General features: G+C 38.4%; 1 protein-coding gene and 1 long non-coding RNA gene across 2 annotated transcripts in view; one reads left to right on the forward strand and one right to left on the reverse strand.

Moving 5' to 3' along the window:
• The window catches only part of LOC118664949, a 277,905-nt gene that overhangs the window by 58,877 nt on the left and 201,832 nt on the right, over nucleotides 1–17,196 (forward strand). The gene's annotated exons all lie outside the window — the stretch shown is intronic.
• LOC118664948 (splicing regulator RBM11-like) lies at nucleotides 15,645–16,516 on the reverse strand. The gene is given in 2 exon segments (XM_036325701.1): nucleotides 15,645–16,174; nucleotides 16,177–16,516. Coding segments are annotated over 2 exon segments (729 nt in total). The 5' UTR covers nucleotides 16,450–16,516; the 3' UTR covers nucleotides 15,645–15,718.

Raw genomic sequence — 17,196 nt, forward strand, 5'->3', positions numbered from 1 at the left:
GGGATAGTAGGAATGTGGGACTTAGCTGAATGTGTCACTCCTCTAAAAGCAGAGGATATGGTAAATGCTTAACTTTTCTTGGAAAGTAACAGGGACATTGAGAAAACAGTTGGTTTGGGGGTAATTCTGATAACCATGGTGAAATGATTAGACATGTAGATGTGAAGAAATTCTTAGTAGAAAAGAATTATGTTATATTGGAGAAACATATAGCAAAGAAGATATAATTGAACTTTATTAGAGGATATTTTCATCTTTGTGAAAATATAAAGCATCAAAGATTACCATGTTCTGATAAGGGAAATCTTAAGGGAATTTTGTTCAAGTATTTAGAAATTTGATAAAATTGACTTGTCATTATTAAGTATACATAATCTATTGCAAAGGTGAGTTTTGAATTGAGATCATATTTAAAAAAACAACAACACAGAAACTAACCTAAAGTTGGAAGGAATTAAATGTAGTTTAGAAAATATGGGAGGTGCTTGAATAAAGAGCGTCTAGAAGGCAAAAGACAAAATAATTTGATGTTTTCTTAGGATGATACAAACAAGAAAGTATTTTGAACTCGTGTTTTACCTGAGAAGAGGAACAAACCTTGGATGGGTATATTGCCTGTGGGAAGATGGCATATTACTACAAAATGGGAAAAAAAAGAAAGCAGAACAAATTGACAATGATTTTCAAAGCCAGAAGAGGAGAAAGTATTTCATTTCAAATGAGCCTCAAGATGAGGGAGTGTTAGGATAATGTCAAGCCCATCCATTAACTCTTCTGTGACCAGGGGCTTTTAAGGACTCCCCGGAGACATGGAGGAGACTTGGCAGTAATCTCTGAAAGAATTCTGGACTAGAGAAGTGGTACAGAAGGTTGGGGGTAAGAAAATGCGCATATGTTGACAAAGAGAGAGCGTGCATTATTCATGACATTTCGGTAAGCTTGATGCTGTTTCCTGTTGACCTTCTCATTCACTTTATTAATGTGTGGCTGGTATACTTTCGAAAAGAAGGCAGTGATCACTCTATGTCTTCATGGAGAAAAGGCTGCAGTTGTCATGGCATTTGGGAATAAGGCCTTTGGGAGGCAGTTAGGGTTAGATGAGCTCATGAGAGTAAAGCCCCTGTGATGAGATTTGTGCCTTTATAAGAGGAGGGAAAGACCAGAGCCCTCTATCTTTCCACCCCATGAAGATACAGCAAGGAGAGAGCTATCTGAAAACCAGGAAAAATGCCTTCACCAGATACTCATTCCCCCGGCACCTTGAACTTGGACTATCCAACCTCCAGAACCATGAGAAATAAAGTTTGTTGAGCAAGCTACTCAGTCTATAACCCAAACTAAGACAACACTGTTACAGTTTTTCTTTATACGTCTATATCCCCACTGAACTGCAAATAAAACTGTTCCTATTCATATATTTAGCCTTCATATATGGTGCATTGCCCAGATCTAAGTGTTCCCTGGATATTTTTGAATGAATAAATGAATGAATGAAGACTGGAAATGCTGTCTTACCGAAGAGGAAGTTGATTCATTCTCTGTTGCCACAAACAATATAATGTTGAAAAGTGAGAAAATAACTACAGTTTTGTTTTAAATCAATTACTGTGTACTAAAAGCTTTGAGGGATATGTTATTACCTCCCTTCTACAAATGAGGAAACTCCAGTTTAAGAAAGGCTAAGCTGCTTGTGGTCTCACAGGTAGGGAGTGGAAAGTTTAGGATTTGAGAGCAGATGCACGGTGCCTATATTGAGACATTCATTGCCTAGCAATCGGTCTTCTTTTCTATGGTGCTTATTGGCATGCAAAGAAGGAGTTTCAGAATAATTAAAATTTCAAGGAAATTATTAGACTTCCTTACGATGTCCCCAAGAAAAAGTAGAAGACTAGTAGGTATTGGTGTTTCTATGTTGATATCCTCCAGCAAGATAAAAAAAAAAAATTGAAATCTGTGAGTTTAAATTAGCAAAGTATTTATTCTAAACTAAGCACACATTAGCTAAATAGGAAGAAAGCCCTGTATAGTATAGATTTTAAATTGATACAGCTTTGGCATTAGATGCTTCCAGAGGTGGTAGATTTGCAGATAGAGTCACATTCAAGTACTAGAAACATTTTCTCTCCCAAAGTGTCAACCTTTATCTAATACATATCAAGGGGAAAATATCCTTAAGGTAAAATTAAAGTAAAAATAAAGTGAAAACAGCAACCAGAAGTTTTTTTCATGGCATCTGGCTCAATCTCTGATGTCAATATTGCACAAGTATCACTTTATCAAGTGATCATCATTTCCAGAAAGACAGCATAGGAAGTTGGGTTTTAATAGGAAAAAGCCCTGAGGGGGAAAAAATGCTCATACTGAAATCACATATGGAATAAAGATATCAGGAGTTTTCACTGAGTCTTGTATTTGAGGTGAAAAGGGGGTGTTAAGTATACTTTTTCCAGTTAAGTGTTACTTTCAATATCCAATAATGAATGTTTGAGTGTTACATTATAAATCTTGTCAAACTTATTGATGCTGTTCAAAGACCAGGAGAGATTCTAGTGCCTTGCTACTCAAAGTATGACCTGGACCGGCAGCCATGGTATTTCTTGAGAGCTTGTTTGGAATGCAAACTTGTAGACCAGAGGCCAGATACAGGGACTCAAAATCTGCATTTTGGGAAGATCCCAAGTTAGTTAAGAACAGGAGAGATTGAATGGCACTGTTTAGATCCTGACTCAGTTAGGATCTCTACTTTCTCTCCTTTCTGTCTAGAATTGTTTATATTATATAGGTTTTTCCTATCATTGGCAGATTTCTCCCCTTTTAAAAATGAGTTCATTGGAAACAATATGCAATTACTTTGAGTTAAACTTAACTGTGGTGGGTTCTTAGGGAAGGTGCATGAATGGCACATTGATCTCTTAGCCTGCTGAGGTTGACCCATTCACTCTTTGCAAATGCCTATTTTGAAGTCAGATCTGGGGCCAGGTACACATATAGACATAAACCTAAGATAAACATACAACAAAGTGAAAAGTTATAAAACTGCAGCCTACATTTTCTTTGTTGTGGTGGGTAATGCTCGGCAGTTTTCACAAACTCCTTTTGTCTTCTTCCTACAGTTAGAGTAAGCTTCAGTGCCAGGAGGAATGAAGTCACTGCTCTGGCAAGAAGTATGATCTGCATTATGACTCAGAACTCAGCAGCAAATGGTCCTTCTCTAATACCTCTGCAGCTTTGAGCTGGCTGTGCCATCTGTATCAGTCACATGTTACTGTGTAACAAGCACAGCAAACATAATTTATTAGCTCCTGACTCAGTGAGTAAACAATTTGGACCGGTCTCAGTTGAGCTATTCTATTTATCTTGCCTGGGTTCACCACTGCAGTCATCTTGTGAATCATACACGGAGTTGATTGAGCCTGCACGGCCTTATCCATGTCTGGCTTTTGGCTAGGGTGAATAAGCTACATGTCTTCATCAGGCTTTTTCACACAGCAACTGGGTTCCAAAAATAGCGAGTCCCAGTGAAAAAAAGCACTTCTCAAGCTTCTGTGTGAATCATGCTTGCTAATATCCCATTAGGTAAAGCAAGTCACAAGGCCAAGTCCAGATTGAAGGGGTAAAGATATAGATTCTGTCACTTGATAACAGATGCTATGAAATGCTGACCTTCCCCCCCCCCCCCCCCAGTTTACCACATCATCTCTCTAGTCCATAAGAATGAATAGCTTTTACAAACACATACCTCTTCTTACGTAAGCATTTTTCTGTTATCAGAAAAGGACCTCATATCAATGGAACTATTAAGGGACAGAGATGGCATAAGAGATGGCATAAGGCCATGGATATGGTGAGAGACAGAAGGCTCGACTTTGAGCAGGATTAGGAATGGACACAGTAATTTACTCTGAAAGTCCACTTCCTGCTTTTAGTCTGATAAGTCTGTATTTGTGAGTGGAACTCTTTTCTGTCTTGTTTATTTCACTTCTGTTGCGTCAATAAAATCTGCACCTGTTTGTTCTGGCATTGAGAGCAGCTGTCTGTTCTGTGGCAATATTTCCCACCTGGGTGGCTGAACTGTCTCTCAGTGGCAGACACCTTTGTCAGTGTTGGTGGGAAATCAGCATCTTTGATAATTTGGGTGCTTCCCTTTGGACTTTTGGAAATAGGACAGAGAAGGAAGTGCTCGACTCCAAATGAATGCTGTGAGGAGTTTCCTTAGACACACACAATGGGTGAGGCATGTGAGCATCAAAGAGGAGGCGAGTGATGCGTGATATGAAGAGGCATTAATATTTATGTGAATTGTGAGGTAGAAAGGAGAATAGATACCAAGGGACTTTGATTGTGTCACAGTAACCATGTGAGCAAAGCCTCTGTGGTTTGTATGATGGAAAAATACCTGATGTATGTGAATAAATTAAGATACCATTTTCCCATGTTGGATTGTTTGTACCTGAGATTTCATATACATACATACATATATAATAATATGTAACTATAATATATGATTATACATTATACATAAACACCTATTATATATACACATAGTGTCTCCCCAAATTGTATATACACACTTTGAATAATTATAAAGGCATTTATAAAATACATTTGTTATTGAAATACATTTATTGAAATGCATTTCATTTTCAAAATTGAGCTATCATCTCTTAAATAAATTACAAGAGAAAAACCTTCATCTTTTATATTTACCCACTTGTTTGTAATGTCCTATGCTCTTCACTTCTTATAGATCAGATTTTCTTTCTGGTATCATTTATCATGGTTACTTATAAGAAGTCAATAATCATTTATATCCCTGTGGTATCTGAACCTACTTCTCATGCTTTCTCTTCAAACTATGTTTTTATTTTTCCCTTTTAGTATGCCTTGTAATTTCCTCTTGGTAGCTAGCTAGACATGGTGTATGGGGTGAACGGAGCCACTGTAAATAGACCCTAAGTAATGAGGTGGAAAGGTGTCAGGGAGGAGAAGTGGCCTATAGCCCTTTGGGTAGGTCTCAGTTTTGTAGGGAACCTGGACTGCGAACTTCAGCAGTGCCCCTCATTTTTCTTCACCCCCTTAGGTGGGTCAGGAAGGGTAAAGCTGGCTAGAGTTGGTTATTTCCCTTTTCCGAAGTCAGTCAGGCTCTGGTTAGCTAGTCTTTTCTTGGGGCAGGGCTTGTTACGAACAGAATGCTCTGATGTATTTCAAAAATGGTTCTTTCTCCCCTCCACCTGCCAGAGCAGGAGGGGATTTTCCCCTGATTTCACTGTGAGAAACTCCACAAACTCCTAGAGGCAAAACATTTAAGAGAATGTGGGCCTATGACTGGCTTCCCCTAGATTTTTAACCTCTCCAATTTGTCTATGCGTAACCTCCAGCAGTTTGTCCATTCCTGCTCAGGCTTTCCTACCCCAGCATTGGGTTCTGCAGAAGTTTCTGCTTGTGGATTTCGGCTTTGTCCCACTGAAAATGTAGAATGCTTCATCCAGTACACTTGAAGTCATTCACGTTGCTCAAAGTGACAGACCTTGCAAAAGTTCTAATTGTTCAATTCTATTCTGTCAGGTAGAATGCTCTCTGGCTGTTCTAAGTGCAAAGAGTTGGAGTATAGAGCAGGTCCTCAAATAACGCCATTTCGTTCATCATTGTTTCATTATAATATTGATGAGATGCTATAGGAACTCAATGTTTGTTTATATCAATTAGCTTATGACAAAATTGGTTCCATTATATATCCTTTCACTGTGACCATTGAATATGCTTATATGCATTCATACAAGTGCTTTGGTTGATCTCTCACCCACGTCCTTCCTGCTCTCCCCTGCCTTCCCTCTGAGGTTTGACAGTCTGTTTGATGTTTCTATGTCTCTGGATCTATGTTTGTTCATCAATTTACGTTGTTCACTATATTCCACAAAAGAGTGAGATTACGGGATATTTACCTTTCTCTAACTGGCTTATTTCGCTTAGCATAATGCTATCCAGGTCCATCCATGTTGTTGCAAATGGTAAGAGTTCTTTCTTTTTCACAGCAGCATTTGTTTTACAGTATTCCATTGGGTAGATGTGCCATAGTTTTTTTTTTTTAAACCACTCATCTGCTGATGGGCACCTAGGCTGTTTCCAAATCTTAGCTATTGTAAATTGTGCTGCTATAAACATAGGGGTTCATATATCCTTTCTGATCAGTGTTTCTGTTTTCTTGGGATATATTCCTAGAAGTGGGATTACTGGGTCAAATGGGAGTTCCCATTTTAATTTTTTGAGGAAACTCTATAGTTTTCCATAGTGGCTGCACAAGTCTGCATTCCCACCAGCAGTGCACAAGGGTTCCTTTTTCTCCACATTCTCGCCAGCACTTTTGTTGGTTGTTGATTTGTTGATGAGAGCCATTCTGTTATATATTGAGACCAGATTTGGGAAGAGTAAAATTTTGTAATAATAAATTCACTAATTTATTCATCTATTTATTCACAGAGTATAGTGATATTATGTTCCCAACTTTATACATTACACTACAGCTAAGAATATATTTTATTCATGGCAGAGTTTAATACTTCTAGGACACTGCACTGATTTCTCATTCAAATGCAGTTAATCCATTCCAACAGGATCAGTTTTACAGCATAGGTCAAGTATGCCCCGAGCTGCAAAACAAAATGATAGATTTGAAATCTGTTTTATTTTTTGAAAAAGTCCACGTCTGATAAAAACAAAAGCAATTCCTGTATACCTCTGGGATTTACAAAAAACAAAAACAAACAAACAAACAAACAAACAAACAAACAAAAAAATCCCCAGAACAAACGCAGGCTATATTATTGCTTTATGGGTATATTTTGATAATTTTGTAAATATAATTGTACTACTAGTATAAAACCTGTGTACTCAAATGACTAATGGGATCCAGTCAGAATTATTTTTTCAAATAAAGCACATGAGTCTTTCCTTTTGCCTTGTTGCTTCAGAGAGAGTCGGATGGGTTACCAGCAACTCTACTGGAGCCAGCTGAGGAAATTTGGCCAGGGTTCTCATTTTTGCCATGTCTGCTCAAACATACTTAGTCTGATCTGAAACTATGGCCTCTATGCCAGTGTTTTCATCGATATGTGAAGGATATAGGCCAGAGGTTCTCAATCTGTGGGTCGTGATCCCTTTGGGGGTCGAATGACCTTTTCACAGGGATCGCTTAAGGCCATCGGAAAACACATATATAATTACATATTGTTTTTGTGATTAATCACTATGCTTTAATTATGTTCAATTTGTAACAATGAAATTGGGGGTCACACCACAACATGAGGAACTGTATTAAAGGGTCGCGGCATTAGGAAGGTTGAGAACCACTGATATAGGCTTTTAATTAAGTCGGACTAGGTGAACTTCCATGAATAGGCCATTCAAGGCATCTACCTGACCCCAGAATGCTATCTCTTTGTACATACAATAAAATAAAATAACAAAATTCAAGTATAAAATACAAATAAAACACATGAGTGGTGGCTTTGAGGGAATAGTGAAGGAGGCAAATATGGACAAAAAACTCAGGGCACTCGGTTCTAATAAAGATGATTTGAGAGGAAAAAACACACACTTGACAGGTATTCCAGTGAAGAATTTATGATGATCCAGAATATCTAGTTTTGATAAGATGAGTTGAGAGACAAACATATAGATTTGTAAATGGAATACATCTTCTTTATGGAAAAAGAATCCTAAGGATTTTTCTTAGAATCCCGTTGCTTAAAATGACAAGACTGACTTGCCACCATTATGAATACCCAGTTTTAGTGTTCCACCAGTTTGCTTTCATATCCCCAAGAATCCACTCCACATCTGAATATAGCTGCTCAGACTGAAGCATTGGAAACTTCCCACAGGAACAGTTCCCTCTGTTCACATCTTTGCTGGATAATATGACAGGTTTATCCCTTACTACATCCACTATTATTTTTCGGTTCTCATTATTATACCTTTAATTCTATCTTGCCCATTTATTTCTAGTTCTTTACAACTTCTTTCCCCAGTTACAAACTATTATCTCCCTTTTATTATGATTTCTCCCCCTAATCATCTTCTATTATCTCTTATTTTAGTACTTGGCTTTCCTTCTTTGATATCTTTTAGTTTGAACACCAGGTAATTTGACCCTTTTTGTTAATTCTTTGACTTACCATGGATCCATTATCTATTCTTCTCTTTTTCCATCTTTCATCTTTTTCTATATATTGAAATTCATACAATTGTATGGTTTAGCTGTAGCCAGCAGGGTGATGAGCTGTGGAGAGCTGTCTGAAGGTGAACAAACAGGCTTTTATGATAAAAGGTCACAGTAGAGCACGCATGAGGTTAAAAAAAAAAAGCATCTATTATAGGATTTAGAGACCTGAATGTGCATGACATGATTCCTAAAAAAAAGAGGGAAAAATACATTGAGTAGGTAATGACATCATGACAAGAGGAAAGCACTATTTATCTCATCAAAGCCTAGTGAACTTAAAAGCTAAATCACATAAAGCATTTGTTTCAAATAGTTTGTGGAAGGTTAGATCAGAAAATCAGCATTTGAAGTCCACAAGCATACAGCCTAAGCACTGGGTGTTGAAAATAGCAGCTGACCTGGGAGGCAGGAGATTTTACCACTTTTGTAACCTTTTATTTTGACTTTTATTTTTACCTTTATAAAAAGGAGTTGATAGACCTTATTGCAAAGTTTTAGGTCCTACAGTCATAAACTCTAGTCATGCCTATATGTGGCAAGGTCTGAAGAAAGATTTAAAGGTTTTTACTCCTATGTTCTTGAGCTGAGATGTATTCAAATGCAAATCAGGGCTATTTACTACTATCCTCAACTGCCTCAATAGTCCTATGCTATTTGTTGTTTGTTTTTAAAATATGTTTTTTTGATTTTGAAGAGGGAGAGAAAGAGAAACATTGATGTGAAAGAGAAACATTGATTGGCTGCCTCCTGCATGCACTCAGACCTGGGATGAAACCCACAACCTGGGCACGTGCCCTGACCAGGAATTGAATCAACAACCTTTCAGAACATGGGCTGACGCTCAACCTACTGAGCAACACTGGCCAGATCAATAGTCATATGTTTTTTAAAAAAGACTTTACACACTTACGCATTTAATAAAAAACCATGGGGCATAAAATGACAAATTATTATGGGAAAAAAGTAGGTCCTATCAGGAATCTTAATGTATTCTCAGTAATTCTACTTCTAGAAATATTTACAAAGAAAAAAAGCCCAAATACATGGAGAAATGACTATACAGAGATGTTCAGTTCAGTGTTTGCTTAAAATAAGGACATTTTTGAAATGATGTAATTATCTAATAGTAAGGAAATGGCTAAATACATTAACATCAATGCTTATGATTGACATGAAGCATGTTTGAGAAGAGTTCCAACATAAAAAATGCTGTATTACATTTTTAGGCAAAAAGCATGTTTTAACCATATGTAAAGAATATATTTTAACTGTTAAAATGCTTAGAAAGAAAACAAATGGAAAGATGCAAATCAACATATTGTAATTGTTTCGTTGACCTCGATGGGTTTAGGTACTGCTATTCTGTATTCTCTAAATTTTCTATTATAATATATTTTTTTAAATTATCACCCTAGGTCCTAGTGATGGTGAACCTATGACACGCGTGTCAGAGGTGACACGCGAACTCGTTTTTTTGGGTTGATTTTTCTTTGTTAAATGGCATTTAAATATATAAAATAAATATCAAAAATATAAGTCTTTGTTTTACTATGGTTGCAAATATCAAAAAATTTCTATATGTGACACGGCACCAGAGTTAAGTTAGGGTTTTTCAAAATGCTGACACGCGGAGCTCAAAAGGTTCACTGCCCTAGGACATGCTTAGAGACAGGAAGAGAGAGAGAGAGAAACATCGATCAATTTCCTCCAATACACACCCCCCACTGGGGATCGAACCCGCAACCTAGGTGTGTGCACTGTCCAGGAATCGAACTGGCAACCTTTCAATGAATAGGATGTCGCTCAGTCAACTGAGCCACTCCAGCCAGGCATGATTGTTAATTTTTAATGGAAGGAAGAGTAGCATATTCTTTTAATAAGTTTGGTATAACTTCCTTCTGTGGGGCAGAACTATATTTCTGAAAACCAAATGCTATGCCATGAGGGATGTTTATGAGTTACAAATACAAAACCCAAACTAGATCAAACCAAACCAAATCCCCAAAAAGTTTTACTTTACCTATCTAAGGGATTATACTTATTGCCCTCAATTTTATTTTTAGTTTTTGCATCTTACTGCCTATTTGCATAATGTAAGAAACAGTGAAGTAATTGACATTTTTTATCTGGAATTTTATTTACCTAATTGTGTGTCTGCAGGTCTTGCATTTCCCCCTTTTATTTCTCATGATATCTTGCTACCTCCATATTACTTCTTGCTGAAGCGTTTTTGTGGGCAGAGTGCTATCTTCTTTGGACCTGTTGCTTGCCCAGGTTAAAGAAATCTGAGTGTTTCTGGTTTGTAATTTTCTTTCCTGAAAAACAAATCATTAGGTGCAGTGATGTAGAAAAAACCAGTTGGGAGATGAGGGAGGAAAGGGAAAGCCTCTATTCCTATTACCCCAAGTGACACAGTAACACTGAAAATGAAATTTCAGGGATTTTTTTTAGTTCTTATTTACTCTGATATTAACTGAAGTTATGGTTACCTTGGCAACCCTGTAAGCTACTGAACATCTAGGTAGGGAACAAAGCCGTTACTTCACTCTCTTCTACTCTGCCATGGAGTCAGGGAAAATTAAGTCATGCTAAGTATAGATCACATTCTCCATGCCTTTTCTTAGGTGGCTTCAGAGTAACATAATTTCTTCTGTCACACTGTTTTTCTCAAGTCATTATTACTTTTCCTTTTAATTTTCTTAAATTCCACAACAACTCAAAAGAAACAACCATATTAGAAGGATAGATTTTCCTAAGAGCAAAGGGAGAAAGCGCAAACTCATTGAGATGATATAAGGTGCATTTCAAAGTCGTCTTTAAAAATAATTGGGTTCACTACATTTAAAAATTCCTGTCAAATATTTCCTCATCCTATTATTATTTTCAGCTCACTGACTTCTAGGAATGGGAAAAATCATTAGGTAGGAGAACCAGCTGGTGTTTTGTAACTACCCTACTACAAGTTTGAATCTACTACAGAGTTGAGAGGTGTCAATTGAACCACTACGCCTTCTGAGCTAACATCAACTTCATGTGTAAAATGAAGGTGCTATCATATGTGGTGCACAACCTACAGTTCATGGTCAGGATCATTAGCATCCCACCACATGGAAGCTTATTGAGAAGAGCTCTGAGTGCACAGCCCAGCTTTAACCCAACTCAAGTTGTATCATTCCACAGATTTTCTGAATCATAGTCTTCATTATAACAAGATCTCCACATGATTTGAGATGCACAATATAAGTTGAGATACACTGGTGGAGATCCTAACATCATAGCTTGGCTCATGGTAAATGCTAGAAATTGATTGTCCCTGTTTTCCTTCCATTGAACAGATAGGACTTTGCTTCAGAACAGATGGACTGTATTTTCAAGGCTGCATAAAATACCCAAGTGGCTATCCTTCCACTCCTCTTGTCATTGTGAATTCTTCACAGGGTTGATGTAATGTTCTTTGCCGTTGAACACTGGAATCTCACATTAACCCCAAAGTGTGCTTAATTAGTACAATTATATGCATCATCATCTAATTCAAAGTTCTCAGCTTTTGGGTATATTTATAACACACTATATTCTAATCTAAACACTGAAAACCTAAGAGAGCATATTGGATACTAGGATTTATTCTAAGTAATTTTGCATTTATTATTTCATTCAGTCCTCCTGAAATACATGTTCAAACCCTATGTACTAATCTAAATCTTCTGAAATCTACCATAAGGATGCTAGGCTTCTAAAACAGTTTTGAGATACTAGGCAGTCTTGATATGTTTTCATGAATCTTTCTTACCATATGCACTCAGCTACCCTTCCACTCCCAGTCTCTCTATCATTCCAAACCTATAGGTATTTTTAGCCATGATCTGTGGTTTGAGTATGGCATGCTTCCCTATTTCAGTGATGTGTGTGTTTGTGTGTGTTTGTGTGTGCAACCATACATGCATATTTATACACATAAACTATAATTTATTAAGCACTATCTATGAACAAGTTCTGTGTAGGGTATCTCCACTATGCACAATAATGATCTTCATTTCAAAAGTGAGGCTAAGAAGGAGTAGGCAATCTGTCCAAGGTTGCATAGGTAATGAGTGGCAAAGGTTAGATTTATACTTACGTCAGACTTTAAAATCTAGGTTTTCACCCATTGCCTGTTAAGGTGATTTAGTCCAACCACACACCTGATATATAACCTATCTGCAACTTTCCTGGCAGATATTAAAATGGCATATGTTTGCAAAATGGAAGTGACAGGGTTCTTATTTCTTCCAGAGACATATTGTTCTGAGCTTTGAAAGTTAAAATATCAGAAAGTTGAAATCTTCTTAAAAATAAATCTTACTTCCAATGAAAATGGCTCAAATTCTGTCCTTTGATCTACATGGAACTTGTTTACTTTTTCTTTGTTAGCAATCCTTTTGTCTTCTCAGAACTTTGGTTTTGTTGTTTTTTCAGGGTAACAGCCTCTGGGTCTTCATCTGGCCTTCAGAGTGTAGTTTTCTTTATCTTCCCTTTCCCTATTCCTGCCTGCACACATCCTAAGTTAATATATTGGGGATGATGTGCTCAGCTGACTCTTCCACTTGCTTTCCTCTAGTATCAGACACTGTTCTACCCCACATTCTGTACAGCCACTGGCCACCAAAGTGTTCATGTGACAAAGTCATGGCCAAGAGTATTAACCTATCTCCCTGACATTCGTGGCCAGTAAAAATGTTTTTATATGTAACTAAAACATGGCTAAACAGAATTCTTCTCAGGGATTGATTTGTGAGTGTTGGACAAAGAGAAGCATTCTCCTTCAGCTGGAACACCCCAGATGAGACTCTTAGTGGTCATGTCATGCTCCCTGCCAGTGGTGAAGGCCTATATGAAATGGGAGAGGATAAGACCAACATGCAACATGAAGCAGTGAAAAGCAGAGATGAGAGATTGAAAACAGAGATTTGGTGGCTCTGAGACCCTATTTTACATTCATTTTTAAAATTTTTTAAATTGTTTTATTGCTTAAAGTATTACAAAGGGTATTACATATGTGTCCCCTCTTTTCCCCCTGCCCTTGACAATCCCCTGGCCTCCCCTACCCCCCAGTGTCTTATGCCCATTGGTTATGCTTATATGCATGCATACAAGTCCTTCGGTTGATCTCTTACCCCCCTCTCTTTTGCCCCCCAACCCTTCCCGGCCTTCCCGCTGCAGTTTGACAATCAGTTTGAGGCAGCTCTGCCTCTGTATCTATTATTGTTCATAAGTTTATAATGGTCTTTATTATCCATGAATGAGTGAGATCATATGGTATTTTTCCTTCATTGACTGGCTTATTTCACTTAGCATAATGCTCTCTAGTTCCATCCATGCTGTTGCAAATGGTAAGAATTCCTTCTTTTTTACAGCAGCATAGTATTCCATCGTGTAGATGTACCACAGTTTTCTAATCCATTCATCTACTGATGGGCACTTAGGCTGTTTCCAGATCTTAGCTATTTTTAATGTTGACATAATTGCAGGTGTCACCCTTTGCGCACATCCACCCCGCCTCCTTTGAAGTCAAGGTTCCAGGTATTCTTTCTCCAGATTGGTAGGCTACCCGAGAATTCTTCTCAACTCTGGAAGCCAAAATTCCCTTTCTTGCATATGGAGTTTCTGTCATTGACAAGGGGAAATATCCTGATAGATATATCCCATATCAAGGTGTAGATTTTGGAACTGAAAATACTGAAAAAGCAAGCATGCCACCTCTCTCTCTTCAGATAGTTCTCCTACGGTATGACTTTTGACTTTTAGCAGCCATGTCAACACTACTGACCCACAATAAGATTGTTAACAAACAAAATGTCTAAAAATATCTACTCATTTGACATACTAATGAGTATACATTCTTTTAGAGCTTGATTCTGTAATCCAACGTATTTGTTCTTTCTCCAGGTTCCTGTAATTTACAAATTTTGAAAACTTAAAGTTTCTATTTGTAGTTTGGTGACCTCGGGAAAAATTTCCAATTTGGGTGGCATAAAATTTGCAGAATATGTATCTCATTGTTCATTGTGAGGATGGAATTCATGTCAAGGGATTAGCACAAACCTAGCACAGAGTAGGTGCTGAAATGTGGTAGCTACTTCTTTTTTTTTTTTTTTCATTTTCATGAAATATAATAAGTGAGAAGAGGCAGATGTTCATATTTATATACAGCTGTATAAAACGGGAATGATGCAAAAAATAGCTCCATATTAATCATTTTTCCTTAGGTATCACTGCCATATATCCTCATTTTATGAAATACAGTAAACCTGCAGGAGCATAAGGCTGAGAAATGTCATACTGACAAATAAAAAAATGATATTAGCAAAGGAAACTAAAGCTTGCTTATTCCATTTTTGTTAGGAACAACAACACGTAACTCTTAAATATGTGTACTAGTTTCACTCAGAAAAATCTACCATTCCATATAGACAACACTCTAGGAAAGCATGGTGCCTTATTCATAAGTGGCTTTTGATTGACATTTAGTGAAATTTCATTATCACTATTAAAATATATCACTCAAAATTATATTTCTTGTTGACAATGTGTTAGCAATACCATTACCAAAGCAAGAAGTAGTATATTATCTTTAAATTTTTGTAATTGAAAACAAAATTTCAATAGCAAATCAGATGCCATATTATCCATACTAATAAAAGGATAATATGCTAATTAGACCAGGAGACCTTCCGGACATCCTTCCAAAGCCATGGTGGCAGGGCCGAGGCAGAGGTGGTTAGGGGTGACCAGGCCAGGAGGGGAGGGCAGTTGGGGGTTATCAGGCTGGTGGTGGGGGGCAGTTGGGGGTGAACAGGCTGGCAGGGGGACCAGCTGGGGGTGAACAGGCTGGCGGGGGGGGGGGAGTTGGGTGCAAGCAGGCCGGCAAGGGGGGCAGCTGGGGTCAATCAGGCCAGCAGGGGGGGCAGTTGGGGGCGATCAGGCTAGCAGGGGGGCAGTTGGGGAAGAGCAGGCCAGCAGGGGAGGCAGTTGAGGGCCATGAGGCCAGCCGGGGAGGGCAGTTGGGGACATGAGGCCGGTAGGGGAGGGCAGTTGGGGACCATAAGGCCGGCAGGGGAGGGCAGTTGGGGACATGAGGCCGGCAGGGAAAAGCAGTTGGGGGCGATCAGGCCAGCGGGGGGGGGGGGGGGGCAGTTGGGGGTGAGCAGGCCAGCAGAGTGGTTAGGGGCGATCAGGTAGGTAGGTAGGTGAGTGGTTAAGAGCCAGCAGTCCCGGATTACAAGAGGGATGTCCGACTGCCGTTTTAGGCCTGAGGGGTTCTAGATTGGAGGCCGGGCTATGAGACATTCCCCCGCCGTGCACGAATTTCATGCACTGGGCCACTAGTTATACATATCTAAGACATAAGAAAGCCATAACATTTGTCACTTGGTAGAATACAGGCTTTTTTTTTTTTTTTTGTCTTTTTCCTTTTAAAAGCATCAAGACCAGTGTAGATAAATTAATTTGAAGGTACTACTAATATCTTTTCTTCTTCTTACACTTTCGGAACTTTTTGCTATATTCACTTTCTCTAATGTTTTCTGTGCTACTATCACTATCACTAGTTTGTTTTTGCCTCTTTCGTTTATTAATTTGGTAAAGGTCAGGATCATGTGGTTGTTGGTGAGTCCATTCATATGAGCTGGGTCCAGCCTCTAGATGTGGAACATGGTTTAGTGAAGGAGGCATAGCTGTGTTCTTAGGAAGTGGTGCTGTCATCTCACAGTATGGAAGCTGCAGCGCTGGATTACATGCATGCCACTGCATCTTCTGAAAGAAAAAATATTCTTGAGGTAAAGCTGCATTATTAGTTGGAAAGAACTGCATGGGAAAGAAAGAACTGCCCATGGCTTCTTCATTTCTGTAGCTGTGTGAATTGATCTTAACACAGCTCTCAAAACTTTGATTAGTTGGTTCAGAAGAGCGAGAACTCCTTGGATAAACCTACCAAATCGATACTGCACATTAATCAGTCTGCCATATAAACGAATTCCATTCAGCAAAGCTATGGCATAAGACACTGATTCTGGGTGTTTAAAGCAGACAAATCCAAAGGACTTCGGCTTTCCTTCTCTGTCTTTGCATATAGTCACTTTGGTTAATGGCCCAGCCTGAAGGAACAGCTCGTAAAGGATTTCTTCCCGCACTCGGGCCTCTAAATTCCCCACAAACACCGTCCTGTCGGCCTCCTCCTGAGCAGGGAACATCCCTCCGGTCCGGGCGGAGGCCTGAGGAGATGCCCACACGCCGCCCTCTTTAGCCTCTTCCCGGCGCGGCCGGGGCAAGGGGCCGTGGTAGCTACTTCTTAAAACAAAGAAAGAAAAGAAAAGACACGAAAAGAGAGTTTCATTTCTGTAATAATTATTTAAAAAATTGTGCTCACGACCCACCTCAAGCTTAGAAGTATAAAGTTTGTATATAGTTAATTCCTGTCCTTTATAAAATAAAATTAAAACACTTTTATTTACAGCTTTGTGGCACCAAGCCAGTTTTTCCATGATGGTCAAAACAGTACAGTAATTTTAAACATTTAGGAGTCTGAAGTGTAGCCTCATTTAGCTCAATGAATGCTTTTCTATACTTCATTCAACTACCCATAATGGAAAGTCCCTCTTTCTGATAATGTTCATTATGCTTTTTTATAAGTCTGAACATCATTCTCAACACACACACACACACACACACACACACACACACACACACACACACATATATACATATGAATATAGATATAATTTTATCAGTTGATAAAAGATATCATGTAGTTTGCAAATCTCAAGTTCACTTTATTATCCATGCTCTGAAAATTGGTGTACATGCATCTGGGGTTATAAATGTCATTTCTTGCTCGTTCTCTATTTATTTTAGGAGTGAATCACTGGGCACCACCTACACTTTGTTCTCATATCAGACTTGCAGTCTTCCATAATAACAATCAGTTCCACAGGTTTATC

This window comes from Myotis myotis, unplaced genomic scaffold (genome assembly GCF_014108235.1).
Source record: "Myotis myotis isolate mMyoMyo1 unplaced genomic scaffold, mMyoMyo1.p scaffold_m19_p_10, whole genome shotgun sequence".
NCBI classification, from domain to species: domain Eukaryota; kingdom Metazoa; phylum Chordata; class Mammalia; order Chiroptera; family Vespertilionidae; genus Myotis; species Myotis myotis.